Raw genomic sequence first — 27,928 nt, 5'->3', positions numbered from 1 at the left:
ATATCCAGCGGAGGGTGTCTGTTTGTATTTCAACAAAAGGTACAGTAAAATTGCTAAAGTGCGTGAAACAAGCTGCACACCTGATATCCAACTGTTGTCAGTCTCCCTTTGCCCCTTCTACCTTCCTGGGGAATTTCCGCAACTGTTCTTTACAGTTGTGTACATTCACGCTACAGCAAATGCTGCGTCTGCCAGGTGGGTAATCGCAGATGTGACAAACAGACTATAGTCTCCGTGTCACCAGATGCATCTTAATTTATTCTCGGCCACTTCAACAGCTGTGACCTAAGATTTTAAAAGCGTCTGACCAGTATGTGACCTGACCAACAACCCAGACACACACCAAACTGAATTGATGTTATGGCACCATCCCTGCAGCATGCAAAGCCAGACCTCTGCCATCTGTTGAGACTTCCTACCACCACAGTGTATTTCTGGCTCCCGGGTGGAGGCCTGTGCATGAACGTATGAAGCCTGTTGTTAAGTCGGCGAATCATTGGACGAATGAAAGTGTTGAATGTTTGCGAGGTTGTTTTGATTGTACAGAGTGGGATGTTTTCTGTAACGCATGTTATTGCCTTGATGAACTGACAGATGTTGTTTCCTCTTACATTTCTTTCTGTGTTGATTCTGTAATACCTAGTAAAACCATTCTCATATTTGCAAACAACAAAGCGTGGGTAACCAGGAGCTTGAAACATGCACTGAATAAGAAAACCCGTATTTAGTACAAAGTGATGCCTTTGCTAAAAGATCTGCGGACAGAGAGGTAAGGGAGGCAATCAAATGAACTAAAAGAGAGAATAAAGACAAGATAGAGTCACGTGACTGTGCCGGTGACCTTTTGCATGCCTGGCAGGAGGTCACCTCTATGGCATCTGTTAATCACAAGACGGACCGCACTAGGAAATCAGTCAAACTCAATGGTGTGAGCGATCAAGACTTGCCAAATGTTTTTAATAACTTCTGTGCACGTTTTAAGAACCATGATTTTTCCGATAAAGCTAGGGAACTCAGACAGTCACTTGTCTCCGACATTGACCTAGTTATTTCTCACATCTGTGTGATGGCGGGTCAAGTGGCAGGGGCTGATGGGATCTGTGCGTGTGTCTGGCACTACTGTGCTGTGATGTTGGGAGGAGTGTTTCAACATCTCTTTCAACTCTCTCGATGCCAAGTTGTTCATTCTGAACACACTGTACAAACATTTGGATAAGCCCAAGACTACTCTTCACTGATTTTAGTTCTGCATTCAATACAGTGAAACCATATACTTTCTGGCTCTGAGACTGATTTCTGATTTTGATCTTCCATATCAACTGGTTCAGTGGATAGCGGATGTTTTGACTTGCAGATAACAGAGGGTGTATGTAAATAGTAATATTCTGATGCTGTTACAAGCACTGGGTCCCCACAAGGCTGTTGTCTATCACCCCTGCCGTGTACACTGACAGTTGCAGAAGTCCAGAGAACAGCTTCCTCATTAAGTTTTCTGATGATACTGCATTGCTAACTCTTTTGAGGGAACAAAGGAAAGGTCGCGGCAATGCCTTAACAAATTTTGTACAGTGATGCGAAGGGGACTTTCTGGAGTTAAATGTAGACAAAACAAAAGAAATAAATATAGACTTTAGGAGAGTCAAAGATGATTTTGTTGCTCCCAGTGTGGTGCACGGTAGAATTGATGAAAATGTTAACTCTTTAACTCCTGGGAACTATTTTTGATTGCCAGCTCAAATGGACTTTAAACACCAAGCACATTGTTAAACGTGGCCAACAAATACTGTACCTTCTCCGTGAGCTAAATAGTTTTTCCAGTTAGTCAAGCAATCTTAGGCCGTTTGTACAGTCGTTTATCGAGAGTCTTTTTCGTTTGTATCTGGTTTCGAAATCTCTCTGTCCATGTATTGTCCACATCTGTTCTAATAATTGGTGTAGTACAGAGGGATTTAGCTTCTTTTTGTGATCAACAAACAGGAAAGCTTCATGCATTTTGTCTATACCTGAACATTTACTAACGAGAGAATTTGTATTACTAAACTCAGGTAAACGCTATTCCCTGCCAACATGTAAAAGTAACAGACACTTGAAATGTCAGTGGTGTGTGTGTGATGTTGTAGATGCAAACATGATTATTCTTGATGCAAGTTGTTGTTTGTTTTGTAGTATATATATACTTTGGCTCCCTTTCCCAGTGCACCGTAACGCTGTACCTTGCAGTGAGCTTCTTCTACTTTATTTTTAACTTATTGTAAATAGATCATCTTCCCATGTTTAAATTACCCACTGGGACAAATACAGTTGATTATTGTCATCGTTGTCATTGTCATTGAGTTTGAAATGTATAAGGAGACTCCGGGATGAAGATAGAGAGAGACAGACAAGAGATGTAGCGACTGGGTGGAATATAACATAGACGTGGATGCGAGCGGACTGTGTGTTTGTTTTGAGCCTGATCTGACGGAGTCTCGAAGATATGAAGAAATTGCTGTTTGGATTTTAATATTCTTAACTGTTGTGTGTTTTTTCCGTCGACTGTGTGAGTCTTTTGTTATATAATAGCAACAACAGTCGAATAAAGACATATCTCATTCTATGAACATTTTATTTCATGAAAAGGCTGTTCACTTTGTATAGTTTGCTCAAGACAAGCATAAAATATTTAATTGAAAGGAAATAGAAAAAACAAAACATAAAAAAACTTATTACAGAATGCATCATGCACTTACCATAATTTGGCAATTTTTCTGACTTTAAGGTCTGGTAATATAACATACCAGTTTATCGGGGTTTAAGTGTCTGGTATGAAGTGTCTGGGGATTAAGTGACTGGACACCCAGTTTATCAGTTTATTTTGAGAGGTGATCCTTTCATTCACACTACTTCTTTAAAGTTACAAAAACTTGCACTTATTCTTAAAGTCATAAACTTAATTTCCCGTTGTCTGTCTGAGAACTAAATGTGTGATAGTCCATTATTTTAGTGTAAAATCGCAATTGTTGAATGAAACACTTTTGTGACTTTTGATAATCAAGACAAAGAGATAACAAATACAAGATTCAAAATAGAATTTTGTTAATCTAAAAAAGTCACGAATTTCTATAGCTTGCAGTGCTCTGTTTCATTGCTTACCTGCAAACTTTCAAGCTAAATTTAATTTTATGGTTCCTTCTTTGTTCTTTTGTTTTTGTCCATCATTGTCGTTTAACACTATCAAAATACCATACAAGCAAAATCAATTATGTCTTCTGAGACCTACATGCAATAAATATTTTGTATTAATCAATCATTTGCGGCCCTATGCTCTTCGAGGAGTAATAAGGACTAAACAGCAGCAACAACAATTATTTAATTAATTATTGTTTTTTTTTTACATTTTAAGCCTATTGATTTATCCAAGGAAAATTATTTTAAGATTAGTAAAAATGTAGCATCATCATCAGAATAAACAATCAATGTTTACAGGTTACACTGAGTCTACAATACACTTATGACAAGAGAAGTCTGCACAGAGCTGACCTCGTCAGTGAAACTTGTGTACAGCAGACTGACCGTCAGAACAGTGAGACCACAGGAGACAAGGAGATGCTAGGCTGGTCTCAGTTTCATCTCAGCGAATGCGAAGCTTCTCCAATCATTGTACGCGTGATACCACCCGACTCCGTCTTCACCCCCATTGTACTGGCCGTTAAGGTTAGCGTTGTAACAAGCCTTGTACCACCAGGCAGCATAAAACGTAGAGGCACAGTTTCTTCTCGCATCCTTGTCGTTTTCTCGGTCATAAGTTGAAAAACTCTCTCCGTTATGTAACGCCATGCTGTCACCTGCAAAGACACACACACACGCGCACACACATACACACACAGGAACTGCAGTTATCTTGAATAAGAAACAAAACCAAACAATTTTTGAACATATTATCTCCATGTTGGTAATCATTGCAGAGTCAAACACTACGCATGACAGCTCAAGAGAAAGCGACTCTAGTTCAATTTAAAATAAACTATAGCCCCTCGAGACAGCCGTACAGCGAGCATTTAGAATATACCATAGTCATCTCAAGACAGCCCTACATGAGCATCTAGAATACATATTGAGAGAAGCTGCTCTTATTAGCAAGTACTGCGTGCTGCAAATGTTAAAAAAAATTAAAACTCTTGAGAATGAATTTGCTTCTTTTTGCGAAAAAAAAGGCAAAAAAAAAAAATCTTATTTTTAGGTCACGACAAACACGTGCAAAAATAGTTTGTTTTTTTTTATATACTATTCTGTTTTCAAGACTAAGGTATTCGTGATTAAGCGTTACTTAGAACCCAATTTGCCTAATTTTGATTTTAAATACATTAAGTAGACATAATGTCAAGTACTTTACAATACAAACTGTATACTAACATTAAATACAGCATAAAATTATAACAGATAAAAGGTTAGTAAGCTTCACAAAAGAATAAGGGTATTTTGTCAAGCTCGGTGATCTATGGCAACATGCAAATGAGTTTTTAGCAGGTTTCTTACTGCGGAGCGCTAGTCGGAAGTCGGGGTGAGTCTATATGTGTTGCTTGGTTTGTGGTAGTCTTGCACTTTGGGCTTCTATGGATTTCACGATTTCAGCTTCATTAACACGGAGAAAAAAAAACCCATTGAAATAAAAAAGTTCTTTCACTCTCTCTCTCTCTATATATATATAGGATATATAACTTGTCTTGAAGCCTGGCAAAAAAAGTTCGAGCGGACACTGTAGGCAGTTGTTTTGCCTTTCGCAGTGACACGTGTGTCTCACTTTTATTCCCACGGTGTAATATTGGAATGTGGCTGAGTAAACACATGTCACGTCTGTGAAAATCATAATACAAAATGTCGGTGCATTTTTGTTGAGTCTTCTGTCAACATGAAGTTCTCTCTTCGTACCACATACAACGTAACCACAATTTTCGTTTCTCGAGTTTTTAGGCATTTACCATCTGGAAAGCAGATCGTGTTATTTTTTTTTTTCCTGTCTTTTAAAAGTTTACTCTTGCGGCAATCTACAACACAGCAGTGATCTTTTCCACCCTCTCTACGCTCAAGTGTCTCGGTAAAAGCAGGTGAATGGCTTAACCCCAACTTCCGCTTCTCCTTCCCTACGGTTCGCATCAATGTAGGGGGCAAAGTCTGGCGTTTGATTTATTTGATTTACCCACAACAACGAGATCCAAAGAATCTGGTGTGACATGGACTTTGACAACGGAGGTTGACCGATACACATGAAGTCTCTTACTGATTTGCCTTGTCATCGTCAAAATCATTCGACGATGTAAAGGCATCCTATTTATAGTTGATGTAGGTATAGTACGTGCATTCGCTTAATGATCTCCCTCCTCAACTGTTAATATCTTTTGTTGTGACATCATCGAAATAAAATGTCACATGTTCGAAAAAATCCACTTATTCAATAGACGACCAGGAAAATAGCAGCGCAACCAAGACCCTGATTTGTGGTGGAAACATCGTTTTTCTTTGCCAATGATAAACAGAAAGGCATGCAAACAGATTAAAAACTGCTCGCATGTGAAAACAGTCGATTGTGTACACATAATTGTTTATCAATAAACATCTCTACTTTTATCCTTTCAAAGATTGGGCACATGTGTGTATTAGATTCTTTTAAAGCAGAACTTTAAGTGACAGCATTGCTGGACCTTGAATATATTATTACAAAATGAAACGACTGTCCAACGACATTAATGCATTCATGGTATTGATGTACTCTCGCGCACATGCATCACACACACACACACACACAAATCACAGCTAGTGAAGGTCGTCACCCAGAGGACACGGAGCTGCTCAACACAGGATGATAGAGAGGAATCGTTCTCAGCAGTTTCCGTGCAAACATTCAAATGTAAAATAATCGAGTATTTATAACACAAAACTTCACAAACAAGTAACTATGGACCGTCAGCTTGAAGCCTCCTCAGAGTAGTTACTACAGGAGAGTGGCATACATAGTCAGCAACTCCATCGTTGGTGTGACAAGTGCTATTGCTATAGGAATGACAGCTAGAGTGGTCGGTGGTAGTGTGAGTCTGAACAAGTGTTTACGACTGGAGAGAGCAGCAACCACGTGTCTACGAGTCAAGGTCAACACAGGTGAACATCGAGTTCTAGTGGGGTGATGGAACTCATGAAATGAGTTATAATGCAAAGCGGATATACGTAAAATTGAGAGAGAAAAATCAGCTTCCACGAATCTCCCTGGGAAAAGTTTAGAGACTCTTCATTGTAGAGACGCGAGGTTTTCCTTCGTGAGTTGAGTGCACGTGATGGCTGTGTGAGCCGCTAGAGGCAATGAGGTGGAGATGAGAGTTGCTACACGGGGTATCTGTGTCAGCCCTGGAACAAGCAGCGATATTTTCTATTTCGAGCTTAGTGACAGTCAACCATCCAAACAGTCACGCTTTTTACTAATTGTCTGCACACGTACCTGCATTACCCGAGTAGCCAGACACGTGCAGTCTGTAGTTTGTCTCAGGACCCTCCACTCTGAATGACGAGTACTCAGCGTAGCGACGTCCTCCAATCTTCTCTTCGATCTCAACATGGAGTTGCTGTTGTCTCCCTTTGGTTAGCAAGTACAGGTTCGATAACCCTAAGGAAAAAATGGAAACGTCAATAAGTGATAAACATGGTAAACACTGTCTGCCATAATTAGACTAAAACAGGACAGATTATCCGGTTCCTCATTTCTTTTGCAGAGCTATATATATACATATCTTTAAAAGATGATATATTAAAAACAACCACTTTTAGAAAAACTTAACTACGGATTTTTTTTTTGGTTGGGGGGGGGGGGGCTATAATAATATTCTCTAAGGGGGTGCCCGGGAGTGTAGTGGCTAAAACACTCGCTTAAAACTATTGAAGTGAGTGGCTTAGGGTTCAGATCTTGTCTCGGAAAACTCCATGTATGTGACACCCGCCATCAGGTACCCTCCCATAGTACGAAATCGTCGCAAGCTGGAAGCACTTTCCTACTAAATAAACCTATCATTTCTTAAAATACTATTTTTTGTTCTCCCTTAAAATTAATTGTAATAAATCTTATCAACAAGACACGAAGACTGATGATACTACGGTGAATCTCTTTTTTTTTCTGTGCAACGTATCTGCGATGGTTGGAGCAATTTGCGATTGCTTTTTCCTGTGTCCTTGTTATTTTTTAACACTGAAAATTTTATCTTCTACTGGAAATCTACTACTTTTAAAATCAATTGTTATAAATGACAATCTGTCGATGTAGTGAGAAATCTTCTTACTCAAGTTGAGTAAGAAGGATACTCAAGCGTACTTAATGTTAGCAAATTTGAATACTAGTTTATGTTGCTTTATTTTTCGTCGTCCTCTTTTCCCGTTTTTTTCCTTGTTCCTCTTCTAACTTTTTTTTTTTGTCTTCTCGTCCTTATTCTTTTTAGTATTATTATTTTTTGATGAAGGACATACACAAACCTTTAAACAAAATGCAATATGTATATTTCTAAAACAATAGATGACATAAACCCTTTCATTGGTTTATAATCCCACAGACTTTTTATTTTTATTTCAGGAGGAAAAACGAGCAAGATAGTGAGAGGAATACTAAAATGAAATCTTGCCCAGCCAGAACTCCCCGGTGATGTCACCAAAGCCGTTTTCATATTGCGTCCAGTTCCTGTAGAAGCTAACAGAACCGTCTCTACGTCGCTGGAACACCTGACCGGGACAGACAAGGTCGTTACCTTGGAACCATGTGAACTCACATCATCAAACACTTCTCATCGAACATCTGAAATTAAGAGAGCTATTGCCTCGTAATCAAGTTTGTAAAAGTGTTAAAGGATTGTGCTAAGATAATTAACATTAATATTATACGGTACTCACTGATTGTGTTAAGACCATTAACATATTATAATGTTATACAATACTTACTGGCTCTGTTTTGACTATTAACTTAGTTACTAAGCACATAAAGACTTTAAGTCCGCATTAACATTTACTACCTGTTCTATATCTCACTGTCTCAGGATTAGCCACAATTCGTTATGCCTTACCACGAATTAGTATCCCTGGACTGCTGGAGACGATTTTTTCCAGTTAACTGCTAAAACGAGGCATTAGACGACATAGCTTCCAGTTTAGTCACATTTTTTTGTTGCGGCTCGCCGAGACTAGCAGCGGATCACTTCGCAAGAGGCCAAGAGTGAGTCTCGGCATAAAGACATCAGTCCATCAATACACGTCCATGACCTTACTGTGTCACAAACCGACGGATGTAAGCATATGCTTAACTCACTAACAAACATAAGCACATTACACAATCATAAAGAGACATACCAGCCACCCTCCATCACCAGAGTCCATGTCACACCAGACTCTCATTTGGTTACTGTTTTCTGCCAGTTGAATGGAGTAGACACCTGACCTGCCTCCTGTTGTCTGCCAGTCTCGACATGACTCTATCAAACAAATGCTTGTTCATTAAAGCATCAATTGAATCAACATATCTACTCATTACATTACAGTTAACTAAGACTGCAGTAAACACACCGCTTACAGACCTGTACAATCCTTACTGTTTAACTGACATTACAGGGACTGGGCTACATGTTGATACAATAAAAACTGCACTTTCAACATTATTATCTTCAAGTGCTATCCTCAGTGTTACACAGAAGACTATGCTGCTTTGTTAAACCAACTTTCTAACAAGGATAGTTCTTGACAACATAAACTGTATTTGTGATGTCAGTGTAGAGGGTAGCTGGTACTCTGTCAATGAATTACATTTAAGTGGGAGATGCACACTGACGCGAACAAAAGGTCCTCGGCGGTGATTGATCAGTTAAGATTAGGGTTCTCATTGAAGGAGGTCTATATGAGCATTGCAAACAGTTTAGCTCCGTAAAGGGTATATAAGTCTAACTCTGTGAGGGGTATAGAAGTTTAGCTCTCTGAGGAGTTTTTGAGGGCAAAGCGGACTCTTTGATAAAGGTATCTGCCGGCTGTCTTCCTGTATCTAGTTGAGTTTGGGGGAGAAAGTTCACTACTTACACCATTCCACAACCACCACTCAGCTGCATCAGTTGTTGAGATCTGTAAACTCCTCTTTCCTTCAAGCTTTGTATGACATAATCTGATCGGCGGATATAAAGCTAAAGCAATATTCATAATATATGCAAGTGTTTTCACTAACAGTGAGGTATTGAAGCTACTCCAATACACTTAGACCATATTTATTTTTTAAAAATTATATTTAAATATAAGCTGATCAGTTAATGTGAAAATAATGTCAGTGGCATGTAACTTACCAGCGTAACAGGCGGCAGTACTTTCTGATAAAAAGAAGTGAGATCTGCACACACATCTACCCGACACACACTGACTGTTGGGTTCAGGGCAAACCGCGTTGATGTTGCAGGGTGAGTTGTACCACTGAGGTCCAGGGTATAAGGTGGGAAACTGCAGGCAGGTTCTCTGGTAGTGGGTCCAGCCTCGACTGCTCTGAGGATACCACTCTGATTGAGCCTGGAGCGAGGTGACCTCATGAAGCTGACAGCGCCCTCCTGTGACTAACACGTGAAGAGAAATACGGTCAGTACTTAGCATCATATCAGTAGATAGTAGTAAACAAACAGGAAGTAAGTTAGTAATGAGCCAAAGACACCACAGAGCATCTAGTTTTGTGTTGGACGATTATACTCTTTATTATATTGGAAAATATTGGCGTGCTTCTCTCTGCAAAAAGCTATATAATTTGTTTGCAAGTATGCAATACAAAATAACCATTGATCACTAAGTTGTAAATTAATGAATGACTGATAGAAAATGTAATCAAAACTGTACAAATATAACCATTAGTTAAAAGAAACTAACCCCCAAACGTAAGTCTAAAACTACAATTCAAGTGGTTGGGGGTGGACAGAGAAATCAAGAGAGTGAACTAGTCTCATCACGTGACACAATGGTCAGTTTGTTAGGACTATGACCAGTACATAGTCAGACACACCTTTGAAATCGAAGGACTGACAAACTCTGTTGCCGACACACAGGTTGCTGCACGTCTGCAAACTGACTCCATCCCGTGTCACGATACTGTGTCCCCTTATTCCGCTGTCAGGGTACTCCGTGAAGGTGGTGTGCAGGTCAGCTAGGCTACAAGCTGATACACATCACTGTAGTTAGTAATTACTTATATATATATACACACACACACAACAACCTCTTGAAATAAAACTATGTTTGGCAGCTTTTTTCAGACCTGATATTGTGAGCAGTACTTAAATATACATCTTTCTATGATAACAAAATACACAAATTCCTTTTTCTTTATTGTCTTCTGGACTCTTAATTGTTAATTTATTCAACATTGGATTAGCGCCAGGTTATGACCTACACTGCTGGTACCAGTTGTCACTACTGGAATGCTATGTCCAGTACACGTTAGTTTTGTTATAGTTTTCAGTTTTTCCATGTGTTCTACAGCTGCGGCCTCATCCCAGGGTCTGCTCTAGGAAAATCTCAATGGCTTCGTTACAGAAAAGATGGTGACGTGTCCATCTCAGAAGCGTAGCCATAAATTCTTAGGCTTAAAAAATATCTACCAAGTGCACATCTTGTGCTACACAGCCTGATAGGAGGTATGAAAAACTACAGAGTGGGTTCTTCGTAGCAAGGCTAATGGCGGTATTGATGAGCCAGATTCTGTTCAGTGACAGAAAGGGGTATGACAGAGTTTTTTTTAAACATAATGTTATAGTAGAAGATGTCAAGCAGTCCAGACAACTGTGTGGTCACATTTAACGGACGACTGTTGTGTGACAGAAGTCTCCTTGATAGTTATTACTGAGTAACACGACTCACTGAGTTTTTTTTACAATGCTTGGATAATGCAGACCACAAGATTCTTCAGGGACAAAAATATTGAGGACGTCGCAAGCAGGTCCTTAACCTTTGTGTAGGCTTCCAGACTTGGTTGAGTTTATTTCCTCTGTATAGAAGACCAGAACCCAGATTCTTGGTCACGAATGTCTGAGTGTTAAATGATGATCAACCCTTTTTCAGGTAGTGCTGCTTTAGGATGTGTATATGTATATGTATATGTATGTGTATATGTATATGTATATGTATGTGTATATATACATGTATAGGATGTGAACTTGCTTTTTAACAATTTTCACACTTTTGTATCCCAGATATTCAACTAATGTATATGAATGGTTTCCAGTTAGATAACAAAAGTAACAGTCAAGACTTACAATAAAACTTGTTTATGAGTAGTAAACAGGGTTTATTTTTTTTTAAACTGAACTCCAAGAAGTTTGAACCAAGTACGAGAATAGTCAAAACATTTTCCTTAACCTGAAAGGTTTTTTGTCTTGTGTAAACATTACGCTAACGCAATGAGTTAGATGTCAAGGCTCAAGACAAACTTTCAAAACTTGGCTCAAACTTCTAACATGTGGCCTCCCTTAATGTGCGTTGGTTAAAACGTCTGACATGGACATTTTCTTCTTATGGCGTGAGGTCACATTTCTGACCTCTAACCTACCTCGCTGTGTTAAGCAGTTCTTTTTGAATCATTAATAGGAAAAAACCAAATTTTTTTATAAGTAAAAACTCAAGTATAAACGACAAAAGAAAAACAAATTGTGTGAGTGTTGTAAGAAAACATCGAGTTATAATGTACTAGACTGTCCGAACAGCTTAATACTCACTGGCAGAGCACGTGTAGTCAAGTGTTGAGAAGAACCCTGGACGACAGCGACACCTGTTCATAAAGCACATCGAGTTTTCCCGACGACACTCGTCGTCGATGACACAGGCTGCGTTGTTCCAGTCGTTGTACATGGAGGAGGGAGCAAGGCCTCTCGTCTGTCCACTTCTGAGAATTTTTTTTACCAGCGGGGAGAGGAAGTACACAGCGACACCTGTTCTCTGTGTCAAAGACAGAAGTATGTCTGTGTGGCGCGTGCATGTAATTAAGGACCCGGAAGTGTCAGTCAAGGTGAAGGCCAAGCACGTGGCATCTTCAATACAAGATGGCAAGCAGTCCTGTGCGGAGGTGACAGTAGAGATGTTAGACTGAGAACTAGAACTAACAACCACCGTGGTGTTTTGTAGTTTTACAAATGTCTCCACTTTGTCAACTAAAATGGTCGTCTGCCACCTGGGGTCGCTCACTGCTCTCTGTATGTCGCCAGCACTGAACACGTGACAGTTGTTGCTGAGGTTTGTCTGTCTACACTCAGGACAAAAACTCGCAGCCACGCAGCCCGGAAGCTGATAGCATCCCTCAACACACTGGTCAGCGGACTCAGCGGCTCTGTCTTCCGACTTCCCCATCAACTTTGTGGAAAGCAGGGTCTTACCTGAACTACCTTGACACTCACCTGTCAGGTCTTGTCTCTTTAGAGTCCAACAGTACTTTGCCTTGACAGCCAGGATGTTGTTCGTGATCCTGACGTGGTCAATACCATAACTGCCAATGAGACTCGAGTTACCCATGAGGGTGTCTGAGAAGAGAACCTCCACAGAGGTCAGGTCATAGTGGATGACGGAGGGTTGATCTTTCGCTGCTGTGAACCAAGTCAGACTGTTACCTGCATAAGACAGAGGAACACCTACAACAATCGTTGTTGTCTCCACTTCATTTCGAAACTCGTTTGCTGCCTTTTGCTGATCAGAGGTCAAGGTCTGGGGTTGTCCAAATAGCGCAGCAGCCACATAGCTAGCAGCTGACGTCACGTGACCCTCCTTGAGGCGCCGATAAACCTTATCCTCCATCTTGTGCACGACTGTTATCGAGGCCCCAAAGCGGGCCCGTGACACGAAGTGTGTGCCGTAGGTGTCAAGGAACTTCAGGTACATGTCCTCGTCATCAGTGTTGTTGAGCTTAATGATCCAGTCCACGAACGATGAATGAAAAGACGGCGGTTGCCAGAGTAACAGCTTCACGTGATAGATACTGCACACAGCGGTAGAAAAGACCAGCACATTTTGTTTCAGTTCCGCTGAGAACTTTAGAAAGTGTTGGCTGGCCGAGAAGGGAGGCCCCCACTTATCAGCACCGAGTCGCGCGGTGCCAGTCAGCAGCGTGGTCAGGTCGTACGGCGTCTCTACCACCGTCGACGTAAACGACGTGTCACATGACACATCCTGGGTCTGAACCACGCCACGTGGCCCGCCATTGTCTCCCGTCACGTGACTTTGTGCAGAAAAGATGGGAAAAGTAAAGCCCCGGTCATATCCTAGTGTCAAAGGGCATCCCTTGAGACTGTTGTAGCCAAACAGCGCGTAGTCCATGCCATTGGATTGTAGCTGGACTTGTTGTGAGGGGGCGCTGCAAGAAAACTACATTATTGTGTACTTCTGCGAGGCTGTTATTAAAGTGTCTGTGAGAATGTTATCATCCAGTCTGCAAGACTGTTAGCATCTATGAGACTGACAGACTATGTGTCTGTCTGTGCTTGCCAGTCCGAGGTGGTAAACATCTTAACAAATAATCTAAAAAAATAGAAAATATATTTATAAAAAATATGTATTCTTTAATTTCAAGTCTGCATTTGTGTATCTAAGTGTGTTTGTGTTTGTGCCTCTATTTGAAATACGTAAAAATACATGCACGTGTTGCTTATAGATGTTTTGACTATCATTTTTTAAGTACTTTCCACATTTAATATCTTTCCATTTTAGTTTGGATTAAACCAGTCTTCTTGTAAATACAAACGATTATAAAAACCTCACTCACACGTTGCACTGTATGGATGCGAGAGTCAGTTTTTTTTCGGAGCTTTATGAGACTGTAAAGTTCCACTAGTTTCAAAGTCCCTCAGAAACTGAAGGTTTTGTAAAAGGTTCTTATCACTTAAGTCGAAATTTAAAATATTTAATGAAAACTGGAAGGATCAATCAAATGTAAAATTAAAGTTAGAAATAAAGAGACAAAAGCCCCTTCTACCTTATTGCGATTTGAAATATAGCTCTGTTGTGAAACTCAGAGAGAATTAGGTAGATCAAATCGTATTTCCACAAAAAAGTTTGATAAGAGCTCACGCCCTATTAACACGATGCCTAGTCCTGTGTCTTCTATGGACTTCAATAAAGGGAAGTAATTAGACTCATCGGAGAATCCCCCCCCCCACACACACACACAATGGTCAGCCATGTAAACAGGTGTAAAAGAGAGAATTAGAGGTGTAGCAGAGAAAGTAAACACATGTAACATTCAGTATTTGGACCTAGGCCTCTGAAGATGACAAACGAATGTTCTAACCACTACACTCCCGAGCGCCCTCTACATCTTCAGCCAGTCAAACCTTCTAATTTATGCTTTTCTATCCCCTTGCTGAGGAATTAAATTTTATTAAAATGTGAGTCATCTAACAAAATGTTTGGATTTCTTCCTTTTTTGTTGACATAATATAGGAAGAAATATTATTGAATGTGTCGGTCACAGGCGGACGGACGGCTTGGATTTAATGAGACCGACCATATCTGTCCAGCTCAAAGATTTATGGAGAATATATTTCTCTGATTCTATCATTCCAATTCAATCGCGTTTTATATTTAGGATATGATTTTTAACGACATGGCTGATTGATTTTTATTCCACACGTTTTGGGGTTATTATTTAAAAGTTTGATAATGCTTTCGTAACCGTAGGAACTTGTCTTCTCGTTGTATATCTAAGATAAAAAAAATACCGAAAAATATTCTACAAAATGTGTCAAAGGTTTTAAAATATACAGAGTTTCTACATTTCCGTTTGTTTTATTTTTTAATCTAATTTATATTATACTGGCTGTTGAATCCGACAATAATTCCTAAGCCTACAGCACAAATCACAGTTTGGGGCAAAACCAGTGATAAACTTCAATTTTATAAAGTGATATATCTTGATAAGCTGACTGGCCAACTAATATGCATGCAATCTGTGTGTATCCTCAGACCAAATTTCAAGTTGACTGAGAAAAAAGAATTGTACAAGGTAAAATCATTTATATACACATGCAATAAAAAGGTATCTTAAACGAATTCCTTTGCTAGCTAATAATAACAGCAATAACAATGACAATAATAACAACAATAATAATAAAGATTTATATAGCGCAGGAGATGGGGGAGGTCTGGCTCGCGAAGTCATTTGATCCGGCCCACCAAGACAACCGACAATTTTGTTAAATATAAAAGCCTTTTTCAAAAGCAGCGCAAACGTTTATATTAGGCGAATAATAATACTAACGCAAATTTGGAAAGACAAGACACAATACCAACGAGTACGTGACGGCACAGTCACGTGATCTTGAAAAATGAAAATGAAACTCGTATGCATCGGAAAGTCTCAGAATCCACCGACATTTAAGAAAACACAGTTGTGCCATTTTCCTGTCCTTTACTTCAATCAGACCAACGCATGGATGAACAGAGAGGTATTTAAAGATTGTTTTGTTAAACACTTTGTTCTTGCTGTTGGAGACCATCTATGCTTGAAACATTTGCCACAGACAGCTAGCTGTGTTACTGGACAAAGCTCCTTCCCTTTCTTCCTGAGAACAAGCAATGTCCTGGTTGTCGTGGCTTATCTCCCTTCAAATGTCACGTGGCTCATGCAACCCATTTTCACTGTAGAGCACCTATTGTAGCATTCGCAAATTTTTATATTATTTTCGATTATCCGCGATTTTTGATTAGCCCGATGACGGTCATTACCTCGATGTTCTACTGTATCAAAATTTTGCACTTTCGTAAATTCCTATTATTAATCCCGTTTAATAACTTATCAAAAAGCGCAACAACGGACCTTAGAAATGACCGTAGAAGCAGCTGACCAAGGAATTACTCTAGAAGAAACTAGAATAAGAGTAAATGACGCTAGAAACTAAGAATGATTTTAGGAGCAACTAATCCTAAGAGGAGATACGAACCGTGAAGGTTTTATGAATGAATTCAACATATTCGATATTGTTGGCCCAAGATACGGCGGTACAGAGAGAAGCCCGTTCCCAAGAAGCGACATTTTTTTATGTAGATTTATGGGAAGTACATATTTGAGGATTCAGGAGGCATCAGTCTTCATTGACAGCAACTGTGCCGTGAGTACAACCTCAAATGTGAGCGGTGTTAAACAATGACATTGTGAGTACGCACTTAACTATTACTGTTATTATTTTTTACGGACTTACTGTATATAAATATAGATTTCGCAGATCTCCAGTGATAGTATGTAGTAAATGTATCTAAGACACTTTTGCCCAAAGACTGACATTATATACAAGTTTAATACAATATGTTAGTTTGCTATGGTCACGTGACATACCTGCCGCTGTTCTGAGCATGAAGGCAAGAGAGCACAGTGAGAAGTATCAGGGGTAAAATCATTGTTGTCCACATGTTGACGACCTGTAGCCACAGGAAAGTAAAGATGTATTAAGTGTCTACCCGTAATGAAGGCTACTTGCGTGGTTTTTCTAATTAACATTTGTTTGCTAACTGAACTCACGCTTCAAGTATAGAAAACATTTTTAAACAACTTATGTAGTTTTAACGAGTACACAAAACTAATAATATTACAGAATCAAAGTTTAAAATCTTAGAACGATCACCAATGCTATAATACCTACAGATAACAATAATAATAAAACAAGAAGTGTATTTGTGTAGCGCATTTCCCTACTGCTAAGGTTTAAAGAGAAAGACTAACACACAAAGAAAGAGAGATACAAAATGCACATCACACACCTACGAACAGACATCAAACCAGAGCAGAGAGGTACATCGAAAGACATACAAGAAAGAGAAACCCGCAGGTTCTAAAAGAGTGGGGTGAACCATGTTCCCCTAAACCATAAGCCGGTCTTTTTGCTCCAGAAGAGACACCAGAGCTTATTTCTTGGAGATGTCTTATTTTTGATGCACAAAAAAAATCTACACTTATTTAAGTGTGGATAAAACTTTGAGAGAATAGACTCAAATTGGCCCACTGCGATAGTGCTTTCAAGCCTTACAGTATTTACATATAGGTGTATACCTCTCGCGAAAATGCGCCCCTAAACTGTACTATGTATTATTTATATACCTTCCTGATTACTTTAAAATTCAATGCATCCTTTGTGTGTTGCAATGAACAAGCTAAATCCATCTGTCTGACTGATGATCTTAACTATGGTTTATGCTTGTTGTGGTACTTTTATCACGAGCATCTTGAAAAATTCTTCTAGCAAAGTGGCGATGATGTTCTAAAAAGTAGAGATCGGTACAATAACACTAAAAGCATAACAAATCCAAGTAGAGCACAAAGGTTCGGAGTTCTGACCATGTGGTGTTATTGGTTTGTGGGTATTATGAGTGGTTGCATTCAATAAACTCTCCAGTCAGACCACGCACAAGAGACAGCTTCATGTCGGCTCCCGCCCAAGTATATTTAATCCAAAACGGAACAAAACCTTTTCCGGATTCTTACAATTTCGGAATAAGGCCAACACTTGCCTTATGTCACATCTCCCTTTCTTTAGTTAAAATGGACATTAATGTTTCAACCTAACTTAATTAACATTAATTTTAGCCTGTATCCTTCAAGCCTAACTTTCCTAGTTAGTGCATTTATTAATTTTGCAATTTCCTTACTCTATAACACAACTTTTAATATTCTTGAATTTCCTATTCAAGTCTATGTGCGTTTGATTCGAGTCAATCATTTACAAGTCAAGTTTCTGTGGGATCTTGATGGTGCGACCACTCTTGGTCGTCTTGACAGGCTGAACTGGAGGAGCGATGACTTTGGACGCTGGCACCTTCCTGGCTGCTGCTCCTGGACATGGCTCTGGATTGGCAACAGGAACATCTGGATCGTCTGAGTGTGTACCAGACCAGGGGTCGGGATCCTCTTCGGACTTTGGGTTTATTGGAATAAGGGAGGACAGATTCTTTGGGATAGGTCTGGGATTCTCGGGATTGGGATCTCTGGGAATCAAGAGACGGCGGTTGCGTCGTTGGCGACCGTAGGGAGTCTCTACCTCATGTGACCTGTTGGGCAGGGACTTGATGATTGTCCCTGGTGTCTGGGTTGGCTTCACCCAAACTGGCTGACCTGGTTCCAACTCAGCGGCTGATCTGGCACGGTGTGCTCTGTCGAAGTTCTGTTTATATTTCAACTTCTGCATCTCGTCTTTCTTATGAAAGTCCTTCCTTTCTTTTTCCTTTTCCTGGTATGGTGGGGACCATGGTGCGTAGTCTTCTCCCGAACAACAGTTCTGCTGGACTGATACCTTGCTGAAGTGGCGTAGCGCGATATGTGAGAATCGCTAAATAAGGATCATCTGCCTTCTTCAGGATTGATTTCACGGTTTGAACGGCGCGTTCGGCTTCGCCATTCGCTTGTGGATAGTACGGGCTGCTTGTTGTGTGAGTGAACTTGATACAAGAGGTCATCTTCCGTTCTAAAAGTAAGGTCAGATATGAAGGTCTTGGTTACTTCTGGGACTTTAACGTTTAACTTCTAATAATATAGAACTTTTTCGTAAATATATCATTTCTTAATATGTATTGGATGTATCTTTTCCCGCTACGAGACCGCGGGTGGAGAGGATGGAATCAGTCCAAGCGACGAGAGCCGTCCCGTGACACTAAGACACCTATGACCACAGAACAACAGAGTCAGCAAAACAGAAACCTTTTGAATGAGCAGACAGTAGAGATAAGCAGCTTCCTTTAAGTGGAGAACAACCTTGTAGCATTGGAGTCATTGTAGAAATTCTGGCTTTCCTTCGTCGGGTGCGTTATCTAATGTACCTAGCCTTGTGTTGGTGTGGGTTGTTTGTTTTTTTTTTTTTTTTTTTTTTTGTTGTTTTGTTTTTATCATCTACTGCACACCCGCACTTAGCCGACCTTGGAATCTACAAAAGTCGCTGCATTGTACCCCATCAAAAGGGTACACAGACGTTTCGCCGCCGGACGTTTTGGCGCGGGGCACTTCATTTCGGCATTTCACGCGGACCTTTAGCCGAAGTCAAGTGTGTGACGCCCCTTAGCTCACACATTTCTCTCGCCATTGTATCAATGTATCAGTGAACTCTCTCTCACTATCCCTCCTCATGTGAACCATTAGCTCACACATTTCTCTCGCCATTGTATCAATGTTTTTTCTCAAAGCTGTTGCGGATAATCTGTGACAATCAAAGTGAACTGTCTGTGAAGTCTGTGTGTAAAATTTGTTTGAAATAAAGAATTATTGTGTAATCTAGTAGTTACTTTCATTCAGGACCTACATCTTGTGAGACTGGAGCCTGGGTGAGTGATGTGAGAAGGAATTTCGTAACTTCTAGTGTTAGAAAATAGTTTATGCAGTTATAGGAGAGAGCTGTCTAAGTATTCCGGAAAATTCTTTGCATCATGTACTTTGGCTGGCTTCAGCAGGAAAGTATACAATCGAAAAAAGTAAATGCAGAAAATAATTAAAAGAACTAGGAAAGAGAAGCACTAAGCCTGAAGACCGGGGTGGTGACCGAAATACTGACCAACGTGAAGCCCATGTACGGAAGTTTTGTTATTTGTAGAGAGAAAGAACGTGTGTCAGCAACCAAGTGTATGTCTGTGTGGTGTTTCTGACAAGGGAAAGGAGTCTGGGATGATGCTCGTTGCTGCGTGATGCCTCAGGTGTTGATAACTCTTTTAAACCTCTTTTAGCTATTCCGTTTTTCTTAGATAACAGGCTTCCTGCCAGCTAGATAAACCATGAACTAATCAAACGCAATATGGGAGAAGCTTCGTGACAAAAATAATTTACCTTTAGACTAAACACAGAGTGACGACTGAACTAACTCCCATTAAGCTCAAACACAGAGTGTCTAAAAAGTTCATATAGATCAAACGCAGTGACAAAAATAGCCTACATATAGGTCAAACATATCGAACAAAATAAATAATCTATAGTTAGTTGAAACAGAGTGACTAAAAAATTCACCTTTAGATCAAAAGCAGAGTGAGTAAAAAAATGTAGGTAGGACAGTGACTTAAACTACTTACCTTCAGATGGTCTTTACAAGCGCTGCCACTGACAGGACGTCCCGCCGAAGCAGTGTCTGGAAGGAGGAGAGATTTGAACCTTTTATAGTTTTCACATCTGGCAGGGGGGATAACACAGGAGACAAGGAGACAGCAACGACGGCAGCATCATGCACAACACACGCACAACACACGCACGCACACCCTTCACACACACACATACTCACTCACCCTTCACACACACACACACGGACCAAGCACAGGAGGCTCTAATACATGAAGTGCACGCGTCAACGTCGGCGAGCGAGCAACGTGTGAACAGACGTCACCAACAGTCACATCACCGCCGTAGGGCAAAACACACTGAGCAACACTACCTACTAACGTTCAGGAAACAAACCACTGTCTCTCACTTACTGACCATCCAATCACACAAACACACGCGTAGTTAAAATACACACAAAAACGATCCTTTACACACACGTTCACACAATTCCCCATATATGCACATAAATGTATTAAAAAGTCACCGGACTACTCAACAGATTTCCCTCCTCATTTTACACACACACTCACACATATACATACAGGCACACACACACAAAATAAAGAAAGAAACGGGGAAACTTTATGGCATTTATATTCTTCTTCGTGTTCCTATTCGCGACCAGTGGAGCATAGGGCCGCAACCACACGCCGCCATCGGACCCGGTTCTGGGCGTTCCTTTCAGTTGGGACCATGTCATGCCAGCTGTCTCTGCCTCTCTGTGGACTGATCTCCTCCACGTCTTTCTGGGTCTTCACACCCTTTTATCACCCTGTGGGTTCCAGCCCAGAGCTCACCTTGTTAAATTTTCGCACGGTGTGACCGATCCAACCCCTCTTCCGCTTCTTGATATCTTGGCTGGCTGGTTTTTGGTTGGTATCTCTCCCACAGATCTGTATTGGAGATCTTCTCGGGCCATCTGATGTTGAGGATGTGTCGAAGACATCTGTTGACGAAAGTCTGAATATTGTTGGTGATGGTGTTTGTTACATGCCATGTCTCAGATCCATATAGAAGGACTGACTTTACATTAAAGATGCGGATCTTGGTGTGTAGAGATAAAGCCTTGGAGTTTCAGATAGGTCGCAGTGTGTCAAATGCAAGCCTGGATTTATTTATTTGGCTTCTTACATCTTCATGTGCACCTCCATCTTTGCTATGTTGCCAAGGTAGGTGAAACGGCCAGACTGTAATACATTCCCCATGTAGTTGTAGTGGGGCTTCCTGCTTGTTGTTGACCCAAATTATCTCCGTCTTCTTGATGTTGATGGTCAGGCCAGTCATTGCTGATTCTTCTAAGAGCTGAGTAAGCTTTGTTTGCTGGTTGCTATTTGTGGGACAACAGGCTGATGTCATCCGCAAAGTCAAGATCCTCAAGCTGCCTGGCGAAGGTCCACTGAACGCCTGTGTTGCTGTTAGAGGTTGTTCTCCTCATGATCCAGTCTATGACGATCAGGAAGATTGTTGGTGAGAGCAGACAACCTTGCCTTACTCCAGTCCTCACTGCAAAGGGGTCAGTCAGCTTACCCTTGTGTATCACCTGGCATGTCGAGTCCTCATTCAGCTGCTTCATGATGGCAATGAACTTTGGTGGAAATCCGTAGTGCTGCATCAGTTTCCAGATGGTTTCCCTGTCTACGGAGTCAAAAACCTTACCAAAATCCACAAATATTATGTAGAGTGGCGACTGCATTTTATGGACCGTTCAATAATAATTCGTAGTGTAGCGATTTGGTCTGTGCATGATTTACCCTGCCAAAAGCCTGCCTGTTCTCAGTCTCTTGTCCATTCTTAAGTCTCTTCAGGATAACTGAGGTACGCATCTTGCTTGGAATGGATAACAGCGTAATCCTACGCCAATTTCTGCACTGTCAGGTCGCCTTTTTTGGGGGGTAGCTTTACTAAGTACCCAAACTTCCAGTCTGCTGGAACTTGCTCCTGTCCCAAAATTTTCTGCAGCAGGGGATGTAGCATCTCCACTGCGGCTGTTGGGTCTGGCTTGAGTGCCCCTGCAAGAGTGCCATCTGGACCTGCTGCCTAGCCAGAATTCAAAGACTATGAGTTCATCTTTTTCCTGCTGGTCTACATAAGTTGATCTGCTTCAGCTCTTTCCTTTTCTCTATCTTTTACCAGATCCCTAAAGTCAGCCATTCCTTGTGCTGTTTTCCTTTTTTTCCCCAGAACTTGTGTGCAGGCATTATTCCACGTCTCTTGTAATCCTGTCCAGTGGTTGGCCACTGTTTCTTCCAGGAGTCCCTCCAGTGTCGCAAACCTGTTCTTAACTTCGCAGTTGAACTCTTCATGCTTTCCTCGGTCTCCAAGAAACTGCACGTTGAACTTGTGGTGCGGTCTGTCTGATGAGTCGTGGACAGACCTCAGCTTTATCTTCATGGTTGCCACAAGCAGGTGGTGGTCTGTGGCTGCATCTGCATCTCGCTTTACTCTGACATCCAGCAGACTCCTTCTAAACTGGCGATTAATGGTGATGTGATCGATCTGGTTTTCTGTATGTCCATCTGGTGAAGTCCAGGTGGTCTTGTGAATGGTTTCGTGTGGAAAAACTGTGCCTCGAACAACAAGGTCACTGAACAAGCAGAAGTCTGTGAGCAGCTCACCATTTTCATTGCGGTTGTCCACCATGCTTTCCCATTACGTGTTCTTTGTCTGTGTTGTCATGTCCAACTTTGGCATTCATGTCGCCCATTATGATCTTAAGGTCTCTTTTTGGAGTACGAACAACCAGTGTTTGTAGGGAGTTGTAAAAGTCTTTTTTTCCTCTTCTTTAGCTGCGTTGGTAGGTGCATAGCACTGGATGATGGTGATCTTTCTTCCTGTGGAGTTGAACCTTGCTGACATGAGTTGTGGGGAGACTGGCTCCCATGCTATTAGTGCTCTTACAGCCTTTGGTGTCATCAGTACAGCTACTCTTTCTGAGTGGTCATGGTCAGGGTCTTACACCTTGTCTCGCACAGGCCGAGGAGCTGGATATTATAGTTCTTCATTTCCTGTGCTACCTGAGATGATTTCCCTCTCTCGTATAGGGTTCTGATGTTCCAGGTCCCTATCCTGGTTTTTGCCTTGGCCGTGACAAGATGGGTCGGCCAGCTGGCTTCCCGAGGGCTTTCGCCAACATGCGTCATGGTCCTTCCGACGAGGAATCTTCCCGTTAAGGCTCTTGTTGTGCTTGTGTTGTGTTTGCGGTTTCTGTAGCAGGTGTTGTTTTACAGGGTGGGGTTGCTAGCCCCACGCCCAGCCCTCCTCCTTCTTCCGGGCTTGGGACCGGTAGGTTACCCGAGGGGTTTCCAGGATGAGTTATGGCATTTCTATAGTGACCAAATATCTTGGAAACTGTGCTTCGAATAGACAGCTAACAATGGGTGAGGACATAGGGACATAGAATGAAACTCATCTCCTACTTCTGTAGTTTTCACAATGAACATGCTTTAGGTCTCTAGTTATAGCCAAACATCTGAGTGGCTGAACAGGAATTTTATGATTTTATGGCAGCTTTACTTTAAAACTGTATTACAGGCATTGTATACACGTCTTGTTTCCTGTCGTATATTTATTTATATTTTTAACACTTGCTTACAAGGATGGGGGGCCTATTGTTACAGTGGTTAAAACTGGTCACCTCTACACCTGCAACTAGAAGTCGTGGGCCCAGATTGTATCCTTTACACCCTCTGACAGTCACACGTGTTCACAGTGCTGTTATTATCCATTACACTCGCTGATCGAGACACCTGTTCACAGAGTGGGCTTCGGGTGTTTTCTCAACCTACTTATGTTTTTCTTCCTCCTCCCATCACTCTCAGCTCTGACAGTTACATCACAACTAGGACGAAACACTTTCCTGCCAGACCATCTCGACCTGCTGAATAGAATAATAGGAAGATCTCCTGATAAAAGAAAGGCAAACAGAATGTTAGAAACCAGAACAGTTTGTGGACTGGTGTTAACAATTTATTAAACACATTGTTCTGCGTCGTACAGAATTGAAAAAGACTCATCGTTGTACAATACTTCCCGACCGCTGAAACGGAACAGACGAGTTTATGTACTGATTTTCAAAGTAGATGTTGTGCAGGCAGAAAACAAACACTGATAGTTGTTGTAGATCATTGTAGAACAAAACATTCAAGTACGACAGTGTCATTGAGCATTTTATCAGTGATACCATCAAATAAATATATATACCTTGTTTATCACAGTAGAAACCGTCCTGTAATTAATCAAAGGGCGCATTAATCTTTTTCTTCCTTTAATTAATATTAATGAGACTATTAATTAGATTATTACAAAACTGATTTAGGTATTTTGTTTGACTTGTTAACAAACATGCGTACTTGTGTGAACCAAGCAAGCGTCGCCCAGGTGCACGACTTGGCGGCGGTAACAGGTGTTTGAGGTCAGCCAGCGAACGAGATGTCAATACAACCAAGCATCACATCTTCACATGAGGGCAAAGTGCACCGGGAGGCGTGACAAGACATCACTCAAATGCTGTATGTTACCCCGTCTTCTCCACACCTGTGACTGCTTCACACTGTTTAAAATAACTGGTCACACACACACACAAACTTTGGATATAATCCCCGCAGTAAGAAGACAGCAAAAGCTTCTAGAGCTGGAATACGACTTACTGAGGACTTCTTGCTCAGATTACCTACATGTAGAGGCTGGCTTCATTTTAAAAAAGCTAAATTTCAATTATTTGAATTATTATGGAAGTTGTTATAACATAGCTTTACTTCATTGCAAACTACCTAAACGCTACGAGCAAATGCTCACCACTGGTCCAGGTCTATTTCTAGGGCTTATTGAACATGACATTTAATTGACCGAGGACAAAGTGATTTGACAAAAGCTATACCCAGTACCATTTGCACTCCAGCAACAGATAGAGAAATAAGTAGATGCCATGCTTGACCTCGAGCCTTAATCAACACCATACTCTTCACCAGTCCTACTAGTTAAGAAGGAGGACAATACATGTGTCGACTATCGCTCGTTAAATCTAATCACTCGATTCGACGCTGAACCAGTTCCGAACTCAGAAATATGTAAAGCTAGTTAATATAACATTTTTCACCAAACTTGATTTGCTAGAAGGATAATGGCAGATCCCTGTCGACAAAGAGAACTGGCCCAAAACCGCCTTTTAGACGACAAAAACGATCCTATATACACGTCCACGCGATTCCCTATACAAGCTACGAACACAGACATAATTATACATCCACAGAGAGAGAGAGACAGACAGGGTGGATAGGTTGAAGTCTGGAGTATGGAAACAGACACTCTGACCGTAGGCCGATACCCTGTGGTCACTGGGCCACTCTGGCGGTACTCTCACCGTACTGAGTGGGGATACACCCAGGCGGATAAGGACCACCAGACAGACAGACAGACAGACAGACAGACAGACAGACAGACAGACAGACAGACAGACAGACAGACAGACAGACAGACAGACAGACAGACAGACAAGTACATAAAGTATACCAACAAACCGAAGTAGACATATTTACTTTCTCAATTTACTCACTCACAAACAGGCTCTCTCACACACACACAAAGAAACTGTGAAATGATAGGACTTTTGAGTAGTGCCCAAGCATCTTGAAAACAGAGCTTTGTGTAGGCAGCTAGCAATGTGTGAGGACAGAAACAGAATCAACTCGTCTGCTACTACTGTGGACGTGTTTTGAGTTTGTATGAGTAAACAACTATTTTAGCTGCTGAACAGGAATTTTAATGACAGCTTAACCTTAAACATTGTGTACACGTTGTATTTCTGTCGATATTTATTTATATTTCAAACAAATTCTGACAAAGAAGCGGCACCCGTTGTTACACTGATCAGAACTATCACTTGTCACCTCAACAGCTGCAATTTAAAGGTCGTGGGATCAGATTTTGTCTCGTGCTCCCTCTTACTATGACACGTTGGTAAAACAAAATATTCAAGTATGATAGTGTCATTGAACATGTTACCAGTGATACCAGCAAATAAACAGCTTGTTTATCACAGTAGATGTATTTAATGAAAGTGTGCAACAATATTTTTCGGCTTTAAATTAGTATTGATTAGACACTTTATAGCGAAACTGATTGCAATATTGTATTTACCTTTTTAATACTAACGCACGTACATGTGTGAACCAAGTAAAAGTCGCCCAGGTGCACGACTTGTCCGCTGTAACAGGTGTTTGAGGTCAGCAAGCGAAGGAGGTGTCAACAGACCTCAACACAACCGTTACCATCACGTCATCACATGAGGGCAAAGTGCACCGATTATGGGAATTGCTACAGCGTAGCTATACTTTAATACAGGGATGGCGAACCTATGGCACGCGTGCCCAAGGTGGCACGCGAAACGATTTTGTGCGGCACGCGACAACGCTGATGGATTTTTCAAAATTTCAAATTATCATAAGTAATAGCCTTCAATTTTTTATTACAAAGTTGCAAGGCTTCGGAAAATCTATCGATCAGGCATTTGACATATTGAAAGCATTTGAGAAAAAGTTGAAGATTTACAAACGTGACATGGAGGAGGAAGAATTAAAATATTTTCAGAAACTGAAGAAATTTTATGATGATTTAGAAATTCATGAAACTACTGGCAAAGAATCTCAGAAAAGGTTGTTTTTAGAGATAATTAACACAACTGCTGAGCAATTTTCATTGCGTTTTGAACAGTTTCGCAAATTCGAGGACACCTTCAAATTTATAAAATATCCAGATACAGTAGATTTCGAAACTCTGGATTTTACCATGTTTTCTTGGATGGGATTAGATGACTTTGAAATGCAACTTGTTGAGTTTCAGTCCAGCGCAATTTGGAAACACAAATTAATTGACTTACGAATACGACTTGAATTAATTGAAGGTGAACGGTTAAATGGATCATTAGAACCTCAGATATTGGCAGAAAATGAGATTCTTCAAGTCTGGAATGACCTGTCTCAAACTTTCAATTCTCTGACAAAAGTAGCAGCATCCATTCTGACAATTTTCTCGTCTACGTACTCATGCGAATCGTTATTTTCTACAATGAATTATATCAATTCAGATGCGAGAAATCACTTGACCGATGATTTAAGTGCGGCGTGTGTAACTTTGAAGAATACACGGTATACCCCAGATAACAAACTGTTATCATCTACCTCACAACAGCAGAAGTCGCATTGATTGACCTGCCCCAAGACTTCAAAATCTGTAGGTCAGGATAATAACGTTGAATAAATAAGTATTATTTTATAATTTATAATTTTATACTAAGCAGCTTTATTTTTTCCGCGCAGCAAACTTACTGGTTACTGGCTGTAGCACTTCGTTTCTATAGCGGCGTCATTAAGTAGACCGACTTGGCACGCAGCAATTTTTATTGCTTGGAAATTGAAATAATTGGCACTCGGACTGAAAAAGGTTCGCCATCCCTGTATTACAGAAATAGATCAATCTGTTTTTTTCTTTTGATTTATTTTTCTTATTCTGTACAATGGAATTAGGTCATAAATATTAGTTTTCTTTGCTTCGAGCTCATGATGTTTTATAATATAGTAGATAGTATGAGAAGTCAGATCATCGGCTGATTTTATTCATGTGTACACTCATGAAGCAGGCACACTCCAATACATTAAATGCACGCGACAACAACTGTCTGAAGTCAGGGAGCAACCAAGGTGTGAACAAACGTCAAAAAAAAAAAAATATTTTGACTTCGTTGTTCAACTTCTTGGACTTAACTTTAAAAAAATGTAAATCTTGTTTCATACCCTAAAAAAGTCATCTTTAAGTCCTGACTGTTACTTTAAGTGATCTAACTGGAAATCATTCAGCTATATTAGGACAATG

At 40.7% G+C, this 27,928-nt stretch overlaps 1 protein-coding gene across 1 annotated transcript; it reads right to left on the bottom strand.

The window, feature by feature from the left end:
* Positions 1-2,624: 2,624 nt before the first annotated feature.
* LOC112562549 lies at positions 2,625-20,925 on the bottom strand. Its single transcript, XM_025235841.1, has 9 exons — positions 20,038-20,925; positions 16,334-16,416; positions 11,733-13,357; positions 10,025-10,177; positions 9,327-9,587; positions 8,353-8,474; positions 7,635-7,731; positions 6,467-6,631; positions 2,625-3,824 (listed from the first exon to the last, which is right to left on the bottom strand). Exons 2-9 carry the CDS (start codon positions 16,405-16,407, stop codon positions 3,589-3,591), a joined length of 2,733 nt encoding a protein of 910 aa, XP_025091626.1. The 5' UTR covers positions 16,408-16,416; positions 20,038-20,925; the 3' UTR covers positions 2,625-3,588.
* Positions 20,926-27,928: the final 7,003 nt, after the last annotated feature.

This window comes from Pomacea canaliculata, linkage group LG4 (genome assembly GCF_003073045.1).
Source record: "Pomacea canaliculata isolate SZHN2017 linkage group LG4, ASM307304v1, whole genome shotgun sequence".
Taxonomy (NCBI): Eukaryota; Metazoa; Mollusca; class Gastropoda; order Architaenioglossa; family Ampullariidae; genus Pomacea; species Pomacea canaliculata.
The sequence above is the reverse complement of the archived record's forward strand: the minus strand, read 5'-3'. Positions and strand labels throughout refer to the sequence as shown.